Source organism: Gadus macrocephalus, chromosome 3 (assembly GCF_031168955.1).
Source record: "Gadus macrocephalus chromosome 3, ASM3116895v1".
Lineage (NCBI taxonomy): Eukaryota > Metazoa > Chordata > Actinopteri > Gadiformes > Gadidae > Gadus > Gadus macrocephalus.
The window spans coordinates 2,000,451-2,017,626 of NC_082384.1; the positions used below are offsets into that span (position 1 = coordinate 2,000,451).

Genomic DNA, 17,176 nt, shown 5'->3' on the forward strand with positions numbered 1-17,176 from the left:
AATTTCGCTGGTATTGATTTAGTCAAACTTATACCTCATACCGTGTACTTAGTCAAGTGAGTGTGTGTGTGTGTGTGTGTGTGTGTGTGTGTGTGTGTGTGTGTGTGTGTGTGTGTGTTCGTGCCCGTGTTGAGAATTAGACCTACGCTCTCTGTCCATGGGGCTGAAACACTGTGTCGAAATGAAGTGAAGCGAGGTCACTTTGCTCTCCAATATTCATCGTGAACGTGATATGTAGGCCTATGTTGTATTTTTGAGAGAGTGAGAGAGCGAGAGAGAGCAAGGTATAAAACTCTTTATATGTAGTAGGCCTATTCGGCATATTGAACCGTCGGCCTAATGCGCCTCCTTTTTGAAAAGTCGGACAAACGGACGTTCGGACCAATGGGTTCCGTTTTCGGAACATTGAACCGTCGGCATAGTGGAATGTCGATCTAATGGGAAATATTTCGGACCATTGAGACGTCGGAACAATGAGGTGTCGGAATTACGGGCAGGCCCCCATCACAATACCAACAGAGCATCACAATACCAACGTAACATCACAATAAAAACAGCATTTCAATGTTAATGCAGCATCGCAAAACAACCTAGCATCACTCTACCAACGTAGCATCACAAAACATTGTAGCACCACTATACCAACCGAGCTTCAATGAATAACGCTCTTATTCCCGCGCTGTCTCCTTGCTTGACCGCGATCTAGCATCTAGGATGGATGCTATGATTTCATACATTGAATTTTGCAGTTGAAATTGGCATGGTGAATTTTGGGGCATTGACAATTTTAAATGAAATTGTATGCATTTATCTTGCACATTGAATTTTCTAACATTTAATATTTGATTGAGAATTTTTGAACATTGGAAAAAATGAGAAAATTATGATGAGGTAAATTCCGAGGCAAAGAAATTCAGATACATTTTTTCAATGTTTAATATTCAGTGCTTAAAATTCAATGGCTTTTTATTTTCAAAATCCGATGAGACAGATTTACCTCCATATCATTCTGTTAAATAGCTAAAACTTTCTCAACCTCTGTAGAATAAGTTTGTTAATGTTTGTCCGTATAAAACAGGACTCTTTTCAGTCCTCCTCATGTTGGGCATATTTTTCAGAGGAAACTCAAATTCGATGTGAAGACGATTTTTAAATTCCGTCCGGACAAATTTCGAGGTCTCAAAAAGAGGACAGGTCTGGGCAAAAGAGGACATCTGGTCACCATAAGTACGGGGAACCACCTTGATTCCTACCTGTTCCACTGTTATAAAATAGCGGCATAACTTCGTGGGCGTTATCCTGGTAATTTCTCTGCGTCAGAAAGGTGTGGAGTGTAAGCGTGTGAATGGGTTGTATTGCGTGTGTCTCATGCCCACTGCTTGAGACTTCGCTTTCAGATTTCTTTAATTGACCAGTATAATAAACAGATCAAATGAATATCTCCTATCCTTTGTCCACCATTTGAATATCCTTTTGGTCATTTGCTATGTGAAAAATCCCCCAAAATCATAAAACACACTCAGAGAGGCCAAGGTAAAGTAGTTGTTATGTAACAGGACCCGGTGACACAGGTATTTTTAGGCAACCGGTCTCTGAACAGAAACAGGACCTGTTGATGTCCTAGTCATGCCGAGGTGCGCTTGTCACGGTGACATATCCTTTTTCTCTTGTAATGGTTTGTTCTCTGATCCGTTTCTCACCACCACGTTGGTTTTGTGACGAGAGAAGGCTAATGCCCTTGCATCTGTTGACAGATACGTATCTGTTGTCTATAACACACCAGTTTGTACCTCCATCCTGCATCTTTCCACACACCTTTAAAAGACATCGGAGCTGGCAGTTTGGGATTACAGAGTACAGGATATGAAAGGCTCATAGGTGGATTTGTAAGTGTGAATGGTTCAGTTTGGATGTTAACGCAGTATTGTCAATAATGACGATAGCAATTTGTGTAGTGTCTCCGTTGATTGTCCGTTCTCCTGCAGTGCTCATGAAGCAGGAGCTCATAGAGGCTGTACAAGGAAACGGGTGTTGGAAGAAAAGTGCATTGTTCAGTAAAAAACAGACAAATCGTAACGTCAGTAGCAGAGCTAAAGCATCAAATCAAGTTCACATCTAAAGACTGGTAGTCTTGAGCATTTTCCCAACATCTGTGAGGGCCGTCGGTGGGCTCAGCAAGGTTTGAATTTCCTCTTCCTCATCCTCCTGAGCAGTGAGGACTGAAATTCACATGTCCCCAAAGCAACCCCTGCAGTTGTCAAACTAACACCCCTAAATACACCTGGGCTCCCCTGAAGACAGTTTGGGGGGTCTCTGACGTTCAAATATCTTTTTTATTTTTTATTTTTTTTTTTCAGATGCACTCTGCATTCCAAAATGAATAGCTACCCTTACGATGATATGTTCAAAAGGGTAATACAGAGTAAGTCCCGAAGAATAGCATATAGAATTAACATTTTGAAAGAGGTGAATGGTCATCATACTACAAATGTGTAAAGTGTTCAGTGATTCCTTGGATCGATCTCCAGAAGTGTTCACATTGTTGGAGAAACATTGTGAAAGGACTCCCCAGACCCATGCATGGGTTAGGGGCATGAGTTAGTTTGATGGCACAATCGTGCCATCAAACGCACCACCAAACTAGAGCTGTAATCGGGCCTTAAAAGTTAGGCCCGACCCGGCCCGAGCCCGACAGGATTCTGCCCGAACCCTGCTAGATTTTTTCATTGCCCGAACACGTTTTCAGCCCAACATATTCAAATATGCGCAGCTCTTTTTCAAGAATGAGTCGTATATATATATATGTTACATTGATTGACTATCGTAGGCTATAGTCCACTTGGAACAAGATGATAAAAAAGTCCTCTGGAACATCGTCATCTCAGCACTCTAAATAGGCCTATATACAGGGTAGCCGCGGGGTCTTAAAAGTCTAAAAAATGTCTTAAATTTCATGTTCCTAAATTAAGGCCTTAAAAAGTCTTAAATTGCGTTACCCAAGTCTTAATTTTTTAAAGATGGTCTTAAATTTCCTACTAGGATATGTTTTCGTAGTCAACCGGACTGTAACACAAGGGGAAAATAGGGAGCGTTTTGCGTATCGGGGTTTTGCGTAACGTCAGAGAACGTCTCATTTATTGGAGTATGCGCGAACAATACTTTGGGTTTTTGCGCCGGCAATCTCAACAAACATAATCAGTCGAGAGGAGACGCCACATCATGGGGAAGCAGGGCTCTCAAGTCTCACGCATTCGGCGTGAGACACGCAATTCGACCCATGCACACGCTCACACGCCACACTTCGTATTTCTCACGCAGAGAAATTACCAGGATAGCGCCCACCAACTTGCGCCACTATTTAACAGTGGAACAGGTAGGAATCAAATGGGTTCCCCTTACGAAGGGTGACCAGACGTCCTCTTTTGCCCAGACATGCCCTCTTTTTGAGACACTTATAAAAATAAATGTGTCCGGGCGGAATTTCAAAATCGTCCGGGATTTTATTAAAGCCTCATACATGTTCACATTGAATTTGCGTTGCGTTCCTCTGGGTCGGTCACAAACTACTTAAGCTACGCCCTCCCCACCTCAGTTCTGTTCCCTTTGCATTGCTGGAAGTGAGTAGGGGGAGTGGTTAAGTAGAGCCTTCAGATTGGACGGTTTGACTTTAGAGTTACCGTCATGTTTTGTATATATTTTTTTGTTGCCATTATTGTTTTATAGGGACAAACATTAACAAATTTCTCCTACAGGGGATTGATAAAGTCTATCTATTGAACAGAAAGAAACACTTGGTCATACTTTACACACTTTACCGCAGCATTGGCCTACTGAATGCCACAGATATATTTTAAGCATTGGACTGAATGCCACATAAATATATAATTATGTTTTTGCACGTTTGCAACGTTTAAAAGTTCAGGGAAAAGTATAGCCTCTACTGGTGTTGCTTAGGCCAATATCCTTTTGAGGCAGTGTTGTTTCCGAATATTAGTGTTAAGGGCCAATAATGCTTACTATCATACATTAGTCACCATGTCTGTGGACGGGTTAGGGTTAGGGTTCGGGCTGGCTCCATACATTACGAAGGAGTTAGTAAAAGAGGTCAACGAGGCAAGTGGTGGATTCATTGAAATGGTTGAGGAAATTTGAATGCTGAGAAACTACAGCAATTTGAAAAGAGTTTGTTTGTTTATATTTTATATTGTGTGTTGAAAGTTTGATATTTAAACCAAAAATACAGCTACACTTTCACACCATCACTTTGTGTGTTGTTTTTTTAATCTTTTATTATCATTTCTGGGTACATGGTCTTAAGAGACATCAGGCCTCTAGACTTTGAGTTAGGCCCTCAGTTTGGCTCTTTGATTGGTGAGTGCACACTTATCCTTTGGCACATTCATTAATGTATTGACATGAATGTTTCATATGTTCCAAAAAAACATGAATAACATATGCACGACCGCGTTTTACGACTGCTTAATGGGTGCGATGTAGGTCTTAATTTTCATTGAAGTGGTCTTAAAAAAGTCTAAAAAAAGTCTTAAATTTGGGTTGATCAAACCTGGGGAAACCCTGTATATAGGCATAGCCTACACTTCTAAATAGGTATACGGGCATATAACAATTATAACAATTAGTCATATAACAATTAGTCTTTCTTAACAAATTAAATGAAAATAATTCTAAACTAAGATAGGTATTTGGCAATAACAACATACAACGAAAAGTTACATAAAATTTAGATTAGAACTAAAACCAACGAAAATGAGACTTACTTGCGGTCGCCTCTCCACAACCACCAATATGAATAAAAATAGATCAACATGCCAACAAGCATTAGTTAAATTAAAATTCTAAATTAGGATGGGTATTTGGCATAAATTGCTGGCAAAAGTGGCAATAACGAAATTAAGATAAAGCCTTGCCACAATCCGGCCTCAACGCGATGGTGAACAGCAGCTGAAATGTAATAAAAGAATAATGCTAACATTAGCCTATATAGGCTACTCTGTCTACATTATTTATTTAAGACTCAATCAATATTTAGTTATAATTTAATAAACCTTTAGAGAGAGCAAGCGTCAAGGCCAAGGCCTATCTCCCTCCTGATATTTTCTCCCGTCTTTGCCTCTTCCAAAGGGAACATTGCAGTTGTCAGTGTTGTATTCACTAGTTCCATATCCTTACTTATGAAATGGCATGTGATTGTCAAATAACATATTTTTCGATAATCCTCCGTAGACATTTCTGTGGTCATTGCGACTCTGCCGTCCTTCAAGAAAGTCTTCAGTGTCTTTACCAAAGCGTCCCTTTTTTCTTGAGCCATTTCAGTGCATCTCTTTGCAATTGTCACATGGCTGGGAACCATCCCATGTGCGGCCCCGACATGAATTGGTTCTTGCGCTAGCTGTTTGAATCCCTCGCCATTAACGATGTTTAAAGGCATAATGCCTTTACAGCAAAAGCTGACACACTTCTCAGTCACCAATGGTTTCACCTTTGCAGGCATGGGTTTTGATGCTGTAACAAACTATGTGATAGAAGGTTTTTGGGCCCTCGTGGCAGGTGTTAGATTAGATTAGATCAGATTTCTTTATTGTCCTTGTTCAACAGAGTTAAGTAGGCATAGTATATAAATATATTAATAAGTAAATAATAAATAAATAGAATAATAAATAAATAAATAACAATAATAACATGAATGAGAATGCAGCAAGTCCAGTCCATAGTTGTGATGTGTGAGAGTGAGAGGGGGGGGGGGGGCTGCAGTCCTGCAATAGATGGAAAATGTGTACAGTGCAGCAATGAAGTCCAGTTCACAGTTATTGAGTGGGAGTTATAGTGGGAGTTATATGACCTATTGTTGTTGTTGTTGGTTGTAGTTATATGTTGTACGGCTTCAATCTGGATGCCTTATCAGTAGGGGTGTAACGTATTTGTACGAAACAGTCACGGAACAGGCACTTCGGTGCGGTTACCGAGGTGTACCGCGGTTCGTAAATGTGGCGTACATAGCGTTAATATGGCGAGTAAAGGCCCGTTTTGCGATGCGGAATTTAAAACTTGAAGTTGGAGTTCCACCCGGACCGTTTAGCCAAAGTATACTACTCCGACCCCGTAATCCGCACAGCAGCTCTCAGTCGGGATGTCGGATACACAATGCAATTCGCCGCCCGATCTATCTTATATGTTGACTACAAACCATGTAAGCATTGTTGTTCAATAAAAAAAATACGAGCTGTGCAAACCCAGCTCAAAACACTATTTCAACAACCCCTGTCTGGAAATTCAGAAATGCAAATGCCATAACCAAGTTTATTGGTGTTATCATTGCTGCTTATCTAAGGGTTGAGAAACAAGCAGTTTTTTTTTAATTTTCCCCGTTGACTTAAAAACCGAGGTACGTACCGAACCGTGACTTTTGTGTACCCTTACACTAGGGTGACCAGATTTGAGTTTGTGAAAAAGAGGACACTTCGTCGCGGGGGGGGGGGGGGGGGGGCGAGGCGAAAACATGGGTATTTTTTCTTTAGTTCGTCCGTGAACTTACATTTACGTTTAGGCATGGCTGCAGATGTAATGTGCTGTTGTAAACAGAGTGGAAGCGGCAAGGTGCTCAATGTTGCCAGATTGGAAATGGCAAAGTAACGTACCAAAGGCTCAAAATGGTCGTATTTGGAGGATAATGCTGCTATCCATTTGGATGTACGAAGTGGTAAAGTCGCCAATCTCCCAGCTTTCTTGCGGCATTTCACTGAGGCACGCCCCCTTTCGGTCGTAGTATCTCGTCGCTTTCAAAGTAGAGCGAGCAGATCTGTACAACTAGCAAACAAGATGGCTGCGCCCATAGTCAATGGGGATCGAGCTGTATTTTCTTTGTATTTGTACCACGTTGGGGGTTGTAATGTCGATTTTAAATCCTCTTACACACTTGATTTCATTGCTGCTTTAATCCGGTCACCAATTTAAGGTCTTGCTTTGTGTGAAATTCAATGTAAAGTTGTGTTTTCAAGCTGGTTTGCCAAAGAGGCTATGTTGCTAATGATGACTAGCCCGCTACTACCCCTCGTGGCTCGACAGAAACACGACAGCACTTGTTGAAATAAAAATTGGCGAAAATGGCAAAATATTATTGCAATGTAAAAGGCTTGCAATGTTAATGTCTCTGTAAAGGCTGGCAATCATTATACACTGGATTATTTCTTTTTTCCAAAATAGTTTTCTTCTTAAACTCGTCGGACACAAATAGCAAACTGGAAGGCTGGAGCAAGGGAAATACGTCACGTTCTCGCTGAAGCTGGTCGTTCGTACCAGCCTACCATCAAAATGGATAGCAGCATAATTATCGTGGCTCTGGCAACCCTGAGATCGGTCGCCCAATGACAGACTCTCTCTACAGTCATGATGCTGCTATCCATTTTGATGGTAGGCTGGTACGAACGACCAGCTTCAGCGAGAACGTGACGTATTTCCCTTGCTCCAGCCTTCCAGTTTGCTATTTGTGTCCGACGAGTTTAAGAAGAAAACTATTTTGGAAAAAATAAATAATCCAATGTATAATGGTTGCCAGCCTTTACAGAAACATTAACATTGCAAGCCTTTTACATTGCAATATTATTTTGCCATTTTCGCCAATTTTTATTTCAACAAGTGCTGTCGTGTTTCTGTCGAGCCACAAGGGGTAGTAGCAGGCTAGTCATCATTAGCAACATAGCCTCTTTGGCAAACAAGCTTGAAAAGACAACTTTACATTGAATTTCACGCAAAGCAAGACCATAAATTGGTGACCGGATTAAAGCAGCAATGAAATCAAGTGTGTAAGAGGATTTAAAATCGACATTACAACCCCCAACGTGGTACAAATACAAAGAAAATACAGCTCAATCCCCATTGACTATGGGCGCAGCCATCTTGTTTGCTAGTTGTACAGATCTGCTCGCTCTACTTTGAAAGCGACGAGATACTACGACCAAAAGGGGGGGTGCCTCAGTGAAATGACATTATCATCAATTAATAAAAAAAAAACGGACGCCCCGGACGGGACGTAAAAAGTGGACATGTCCGGGGAAAAGAGGACGTTTGGTCAGCCTACCTTACACCCCTACTTATCAGCGATGAATTCCCTGCTGTTTTGCATTTTGGGCATTTCACGTAACCTACTGGCTCATTCACCTCACACACCGGGGAGAAGCCCTTCCAGTGATCGGCCTACGGAGTCCGCTTCACCCTGAATGATGAATTGAAGCGCAAAGGAGCTGTCCTTGTTAAGCAACAAGTAGCTCGGGCTGACAGGCAGAACTGTCAACCTGCCGGCCCGCTTGTCAGAAACCAAAGCCAATAAGAGCGCCGTCTTAAAGGACAGGGCATCCAAAGGGGCCTGAGACAGAGGCTCGAAGGGGTCCCTGGACAATCCAGGCAACACGTTCCATGAAAGGGAGGGGGCTCAGCGAGCATGGTAGACGTTACAGAGTCAGTCGCAGTACAAACAGCAAGCTGTCTACACGCCGCGCTCGTGTCCACCGAACAGGCAGCGAGCCGTCTAGCCGCTGCACTAATGCCCGATGAACGAGCAACGAGTTGTCTAGCCGCCCCGCTAGGATAGCCGCGTTGTCCGCTAGCTGTCACCACAGTGAGCAGACCCGTCTTCTCACCTTCAACAAACTGTAGGAGGGAGGTAGAGAGGTTCTTTAGGAAGTATGTACTGCCGTTCGGCCGAACGGTCTTTTGAATCTTTATTCAATGGTACAGAAAAACTGGGAGCCAGCTTGCGGTACTTCTGGCTCCACTGTGCTGCTCCCCCCCGCTGGTGCCGGCTGGCCGAAACGGCTATCGGCTGGCATAGCTGGAGGATGGCGCTGGAGAACCGGGAAACTGCAAGCCATCTTGCGGCTTCCTCCGGGCTATAAGCTCCCTGCCAGCCGACAAGGAGATCAGGGCAGCGGAAAGCAGGGCGGTGTTGTTTACTGCCGCTGCAGATTGCGGTCAGGGGGCAGCAGCTTCTCGTTAGGCGCCCGGATAGAGAAGTGCTGCCAGGGGAGGCTCCAGGCGAGAGATCCCCCAAGTATCAGCCCACCCCTCCACGTTAGTAAAGTCAGTGAAGACCTACACCTGGGCCGCAAAGACATCGTCAATGGAGACGGAGTCGACCTGCTCGATGAGGTCCTCATCTTCGACGTCCGGAACTCCGGCTTTAAAAATGTCGATGGCCTCGGAGAGGGCCAACGACGGTGAAAAGAAAAGGTGCCTGGAGAGGAGCCCCTCTTCAGGCAGTGGCAGGCACCCCTCCAGGCAGTGCGCGGCAGGCTGCGCAGGAGGTGGGGGTAGACAAGGCAGCCGCGGCGTGTTCCGCACTGAGGCACATGAAACACGCCAGGTGCCCGTCACGCGGCTTCAGATAGGCAATGAGGCCCTGAAAAGGGCCCAGTTCTCAAGGAATCACTCTTTAATGGCGTGTTTCCACTGCAGGGTGCGGAACGGATCGGATCGCAAAGGTGCGGATCGGGTTGCGTTTCCACCGCCAAAAGTGGGCGTGACCCGGACATAGCCGTACCCGTTTTGGCCTCGTTTTCAGGACTCCTCCGTTGGGGTACTGAAAACGAAACGAGACGCCTGAAAGGGTCCCGGGAAATTCTAGCTACACACCTCCTCCGTTGATTGGTCGACAGAATCATCACTTCCGGGTGACGCGGGGATAAAAACAAACAAACAGTAGCCTCGAGGTATTATTCTTTACAATTAACATGTCGCGTAAAACGCTTGCTTGGGCGAACAAGGAGGTGGAGACGTTCGTCTGCATTCTTGGGGAGGAAGACGTTGTTTACGATGTTTACGTAGCTGCCGCGGCGATCGACATCCGGCCTACCACAAAGGGTACTGTCGGAAGTGGAAACGCGACCTCGGAACTGAGCTGGGCTATACCGCCCCCTCCCTACCGCACCCTGCAGTGGAAACGCGGCATAATGGCCCTGAAAAGGGCCGTTGGTCCGTCACCTCGCCCAAGCCGCTGCCACAAGGTACTTGAAGTTTTAAAGTCATAACTGTTGATCGTACAAAGCTGAAAGAAAAGGAGGATGAGCGGCGGCATGCGCCGTCTTATATACATGGTGCCGAAGGAAATGTGAGCGGTGCCCACGTTGATGGGTGCATAGTTCAAATTTTCAGTGCGCGCAAGCACGCACACGGGAAAAGCCCATAAGGCGAAGCCTAGACGGCGTAGCCTACATGAAATAGAACATACCAGTTTTTGTCAGGATTAATTTTGTACCCACCAAAAAAAAATTAAAATTTGAGTTGATTTATTAGGTATCATTATTGAATGAGCTGGCACCCTGACTTGGACAATGAATGAGGTATTAATACCAATACTCTTTGGCTGGGAGGCAATGATGAGGCATCAGACAATCAAGTAATTTAAGCCTGAATACATACTAAAAAGCACCAGACCAGGTTGCCAGCAGCATGGACAGTATTTGAGCGATAACCTGTTGAACTTAATCGATGTGGTAGGCTACACCACGGGATGCATCTGCAGACCACTGCCACATAAATAAAGGCAAGACGCGATATTTATTGCTTAAAGGTCCCATGACATGCTATTTTATGTATTCTTTAATATAGGTATTAGTGGGCAACTAACACAGTATTCAAAGACGTTCCCTAAATTCAGCCGTGGTGCAGAGTTACAGCCACTCCGAGCCAGTCGCACATTGAGCTTCCCCCAAATGCGCTGTTTCGGTGGGCGTGTCAAGGAGGAGGGTGGGGGTGTGGCCCTGAGCAGCTTGCAGCCACCATGCGCTCTGTTTACAGTGGATGTATCGCAATGGCGAGCCGCACACAGCCTTTAGCCGTGTTATGTAAATATTCTAGAACACACGGGAGTCCTGGAGCTCTATATCTAAATATTATCATATAGCCTACACAGATATCTATATCATATAATATATATTATCACGGCCAAAAGCTGTGTGAGCCGATATTATGAATCTCAAACGACCGCGTTGGGTTCTCCGACGTTCCTGGTTCTTCAACGTCCACATCAATGTGAATACACACACTGTAACGCAAGTGTTTCTTGTCGGTTCTTTGACGTGTCTTGTATTTCCACAACGAGACTGTCGTGGGGGTTATCTGAGCCATGGTTGAGAAGGAATTGGGGGAAAGGAACTTTGATTTGACTCGCTGAAGTACATGAACTGCGACATGCCGCCGGTTGCCGCGAGGCACCATCGCCCAGCAGCGGGCAGCCGGCAGCAGGCAGCGCGCGGTTCAGTCGACTTCAGGTTGATGTGAAAGTGGAAGAACCAGAGACGTCGCAGAACCCGACAAAGTCGTTTGTGATTCATAATATCGTCTGGAGGCGCACACAATATGTTATATGATATAGATATCTATGTATATGATATTATTTAGATATAGAGCTCCAGGACTGTAACGCAAGTGTTGTACACTTCCTTGTTATTTGGATAACCGTTCTGCTGTTGGTGTGACGTCGGACTCTCGTATCTGGTATTTCTACAACGAGACTCGTATTGGGGGTTATCTCAGCCAAGGTTGAGAATGAATTGGGGGAAGGAACTTTGGCTTTGACTCCCTCAAGAACATGAACCACGACAAGGAGGAGAAAGGGATCTTTGCCGGGCAGCGCTTATGCACCTCCGCCTCCGGCGGTGGTCCCTCAGCGGGGCTCAAGCGGGAGACATTCGCCGCCAACAATCCCTTTCTCCTCCATGTCGTGGTTCATGTTCTTGAGGGAGTCAAAGCCAAAGTTCCTTCCCCCCAATTCATTCTCAACCTTGGCTGAGATAACCCCCAATACGAGTCTCGTTGTAGAAATACCAGACGTGTTATGCGCCATCACACCAACAGCAGAACGGTTATCCAAATAACAAGGAAGTGTACAACACTTGCGTTACAGTCCTGGAGCTCTATATCTAAATAATATCATATGATACATAGATATCTATATCATATAACATATTGTGTGCGCCTCCAGACGATATTATGAATCACAAACGACTTTGTCGGGTTCTGCGACGTCTCTGGTTCTTCCACATCAACCTGAAGTCGACTGAACCGCGCGCTGCCTGCGGCCGGCTGCCCGCTGCCGGGCGATGGTGCCTCGCGGCAACCGGCGGCATGTCGCAGTTCATGTACTTCAGCGAGTCAAACCAAAGTTCCTTTCCCCCAATTCCTTCTCAACCATGGCTTAGATAACCCCCACGACAGTCTCGTTGTGGAAATACAAGACACGTCAAAGAACCGACAAGAAACACTTGCGTTACAGAGTGTGTATTCACACACACACACACACACACACACACACACACACACACACACACACACACACACACACACACACACACACACACACACACACACACACACACACACACACGTGGCGCTCGCACGGTCGAGTCTCATTGGCGGGCCAACGTCTCTGGGCGGGCCAGGCAGAGTAAGGGGAGGAGCTGAGATTCCTCATGACGTCATGAGCACAGATTTCTAAATCAGCGCGCTTGAGCCTCCGTTTTTTCAAAGGCGAGCAGAACAGCTAGTGCTCGTTTTACACCAAACGCAAGTTTTAGCCACTGGGGGACCATAGGCAGGCTAGGGGAACTCATATTTATGTTAGAAAACCTCATAAATTGAGATTTTCATGTCATGGGACCTTTAAGATTTGCTGGTGCTGTGGCAAGGTCTTTTGTGTTTTTTGCACTCAAGTGGTCGGCTGTTTTAACTCATGCAATTAATGTTAGCCATAACCACCAAGTAGCCTAACTTATCTACTGTTTGCGTTCGTACAGTGTTTGGTATAGTGGAGATGACGACGGTGGAGTCGGTGGAATCAGTCTCTTGTTGACACAAAGTGACCTTTGGTCATTCTTGCTTTGCTTGAATTCTGGAATAATTGTGGTGGGGAGTGCATGAGTTTTGGTCAGAATGCCTGATGTAGATTAGATGGATGTGTGTTGTGAATTGAGAACAGCCAGCTCATGATGTGATATAGCATTCAGCTCTGCAACAAATATTTTTTGCTTTTTTAATCTGATTTGTAGTGCTGTGTATAGTAGGGATGTTCACGGGTACACCGTGTACACGTGTAACCGGTTAGTAAATCATAACCGTTTAAGAAAAATCAGTAAACGAAAACCGTAAAAAAATTAAATAAAAAATCACCGCTCCGTTTTTTCAATGGGAATCACGACGGTCCATTCTTTAAACATAAAGTTTGCAGATTTATAAGTCGAAATTCGTCCCAGCCTTTATACCACCGATACTCTAGGGCAGGGATGCCAGGGTTACGGCCCGCGGGCCGTGTCCGGCCCGACTGTCTGTCACATCCGGCCCGCGGGTGATAAGGGGAGAATATATGTATTTATTTAATTTTTATAAATTTAAAAAAAAAAAATAATACTTTTATTTTTTGGAATCCGTCAGTTGGTCTGTTACTGCTGCTGGTCTGTTATGATTCAATAACTTTTCATCCCCCATTCTCCATTCCATTTCGAAACGTGTTTAGAAAACACGCTTGTTTCATTAAAATTTATTTATTTATTAAGGCCGCCTCCAGGGGGCGCCCCCAACACTTTTACCGCCCCCAACGCATTTGCCGCCCTAGGCGATCGCCTAGTTCACCTATGCAAGCCTTCAATAAATAAAATAAAATCTATTAAAGGCACCCAGTGCAACTTTCGAGGCTTAAAAATAAACATTCAATTTCTAGTCTTTTTTACACGTAGTAAGTTTCAATAACTCCATACCATTACATACCGACATTTAAGCAGCAAAGATGAGACGTCGTTGTGTGGTGAGAAATGATACAAAATCGATAACAACAACAATGCCGCCATTTTCTTTATTTTTTGTAACCTACAATAAATAAAGCAGGCTTCCAGTCAATGGAAAAATGGCTTCTCCCCACCGGCGATTGTTGTTGTTGTTGTTTATCAGTTCTCACCACACAACGACGTCTCATCTTTGCTCCTTGAATGTCGATATGTAATGGTATGGAGTTATTGAAACTTACTACGTGTAAAAAAAAAGAAATTGAATGTTTATTTTTCATTGAATGTTTACATAAAGTTGCACTGGGTGCCTTTAACAGTTTACACTTGTGTTTACATTTATAAATGTAGGCTACTTGCATGGATAGGAAAATGTTAAGTTTTTAGACGGGAGCTGTCTCCTGCTTTAGGCTATGTAATTGTAGGCCTCATTGTGAGGCTATTTTGGGGCCAATGCAATTTATTCAAGCATAATTTAAAATAGCCTACCTATCCATGTGTTGAGTCAGTGTTTGGCCTTTTCAGGCCTTTTCAGTCCGATAGTGTAATCCGGCCCCCTGAGGTCTCACTTCAAAAAAATCTGGCCCCCTGACCAATTTCACCCTGGCATCCCTGCTCTAGGGTCTATAGCATATAACTGCTTTGTCTGATTACAGTTTAATTCATTGTTCACGATTTACCAGCTCTCGTTTTGAAGAATAATCACCGCGCCATTCGTTTCAATGGGAATAGCGACTGTCTATGCTTCCAACATAAAGTGTTCATATCGAAATTCGTCCCAGCCTTTATACCAAAAATACTCTAGGATCTATAGCATATAACCGCCTTGTCTGATTACAGTTTAATTAATTTTTCGCGATTTACCAGCTCTCGTTTTGAAGAATAATCACCGCGCCATTCGTATTAATGGGAATCGAAACGTCTATACTTTCAACATAAAATGTACATATTTATAATTTGAAATTCGTCCCAGCCTTTATACCACAGATACTATAGGGTCTATAGCATAAAAAAGAAATTGAATGTTTATTTTTCATTGAATGTTTACATAAAGTTGCACTGGGTGCCTTTAACAGTTTACACTTGTGTTTACATTTATAAATGTAGGCTACTTGCATGGATAGGAAAATGTTAAGTTTTTAGACGGGAGCTGTCTCCTGCTTTAGGCTATGTAATTGTAGGCCTCATTGTGAGGCTATTTTGGGGCCAATGCAATTTATTCAAGCATAATTTAAAATAGCCTACCTATCCATGTGTTGAGTCAGTGTTTGGCCTTTTCAGGCCTTTTCAGTCCGATAGTGTAATCCGGCCCCCTGAGGTCTCACTTCAAAAAAATCTGGCCCCCTGACCAATTTCACCCTGGCATCCCTGCTCTAGGGTCTATAGCATATAACTGCTTTGTCTGATTACAGTTTAATTCATTGTTCACGATTTACCAGCTCTCGTTTTGAAGAATAATCACCGCGCCATTCGTTTCAATGGGAATAGCGACTGTCTATGCTTCCAACATAAAGTGTTCATATCGAAATTCGTCCCAGCCTTTATACCAAAAATACTCTAGGATCTATAGCATATAACCGCCTTGTCTGATTACAGTTTAATTAATTTTTCGCGATTTACCAGCTCTCGTTTTGAAGAATAATCACCGCGCCATTCGTATTAATGGGAATCGAAACGTCTATACTTTCAACATAAAATGTACATATTTATAATTTGAAATTCGTCCCAGCCTTTATACCACAGATACTATAGGGTCTATAGCATATAAACGCATTTTCTGATTACAGTTTAATGAAACAGTAAGCTGACAACATCCTAATTAACACCGCAACTGCAAATGAACCACACGGAGATAACCATGGCAACCGGTCAAAATGTTTTTCTTTTTGCGATCATTCTGCTCGCACATCCGCCGTGTTGATAAACAAATGATCCCCCTATAGTGCGACTGCGGTCCACTTTAAAAAAAATAAAAATTCATCAATTAATAAAAAATAACACGAAAAAAAAAGAAGGGGTTGTGTAACCGTCTACAATTTTTTGTAACTGTTCACATCACATGTTTACCCCTTCTTAACTTTAACACGTAGTTCATTACCTTTCCTATCTTCTTTTTGTTTATGTTGGTAGCTTAGTCATGTCATTTCACGTTGTCAACATTGGGTACATGGTGCAGGACTTAGTGGATCATATGTCCAATGCTTTTTGGAAAGACTTTCTTCATAAAACATGTCAGTCATCACAGTTTTTTGTGTACATTTTATTCATTATTTATCTACATGGGGATGCCGTCTTTCAGAACCTTTCATTACCTGCACTAAAGAAAAAAAATAAAGAGTGCATCCTCATGTACACAGCCCTTCTGAAAATACACTTCCGAATGTGTCTCTGTCCCCAGCACATTTTAAGTGTGTGTGAGTGTTGAGTGTTGTGAGGGTTTTAAATTGTTATAGAGTTCTCTTGTGGACAGTGATATTTTCTATAACATTGTTTGTGGACAGGAATGTTTTCCGAAATGAAGGGTGAAAAATCTTTTAAATATATGTGTGGACGACTCCAAGTCTAAACAGACTAAACATATCCATACTTACCCCTCATAGGGGTTAGCATTCACTGCAGAGGGTGGATAAATGGAGTTGATGCAGAAGAGTAACAACCAGCCATTAATGCATAGTTGTATTATTAGAAGTAGTATTGATAGTATTACCATTTTAAGTAACACGGTACAGGTTTCAGTGGTCTCTAACCGGCTGTCCTTCCTGTGTCGTCCCGGTGACCAGCTGATGACCAAGCACCCGTCCAAGCGTCTGGGCTGCGGGCAGGAAGGCGAGCGGGACATCAGGGAGCATGCCTTCTTCAGACGCATCGACTGGGAGCGCCTCGCCAACCGTGAGATCCAGCCCCCCTTCAAACCCAAAGACGTGAGCCTCACACAGACACACACCCACTCACACACACACACACACACATACACACACACACACACACACACACACACACACACACACACACACACACACACACACACACACTTTTACTGACAAACACACATTCAGATTCACATCCATGCATAAACACACAGCACAGACATGCGCACACACACACACACACACACACACACACACACACACACACACACACACACACACACACACACACACACACACACACACACACACACACACACACACCATATACGTGTGTGTCTGTGTTTGTGCAGGCCTAGAACATCAAGCTACAGGGCAGCAAACCCAGTTATGATTAGAGTTCCACTCTGTCATGCATACAAAGCAGCCCCCGTAGCACACAGTTCACCTTGCAGAGTGGATGCAGGGCAGAGCATTCCTCTGTACCTCCCGTCACAAAGCCACGACAGCCAGGTTTTTGTC

At 43.7% G+C, this 17,176-nt stretch overlaps 1 protein-coding gene and 1 long non-coding RNA gene across 4 annotated transcripts in view; one reads left to right on the top strand and one right to left on the bottom strand.

Moving 5' to 3' along the window:
* prkcaa (protein kinase C, alpha, a) overlaps positions 1 to 17,176 on the top strand; it is a 230,556-nt gene that overhangs the window by 192,105 nt on the left and 21,275 nt on the right. For all 3 annotated transcript variants that reach the window (XR_009524626.1, XM_060046126.1, XM_060046127.1), the window contains one exon: positions 16,568 to 16,708. Coding sequence is in view for 2 of the 3 variants with exons in the window: in XM_060046126.1 (XP_059902109.1) it covers positions 16,568 to 16,708 (141 nt within the window). In the remaining variant the exon portion in view is untranslated. The remainder of the gene's footprint in view (positions 1 to 16,567; positions 16,709 to 17,176) is intronic.
* LOC132453368 (uncharacterized) lies at positions 13,417 to 14,540 on the bottom strand. Its single transcript, XR_009524667.1, has 2 exons — positions 14,125 to 14,540; positions 13,417 to 13,700 (listed from the first exon to the last, which is right to left on the bottom strand). It is a non-coding gene; the product is annotated as an uncharacterized LOC132453368 (long non-coding RNA).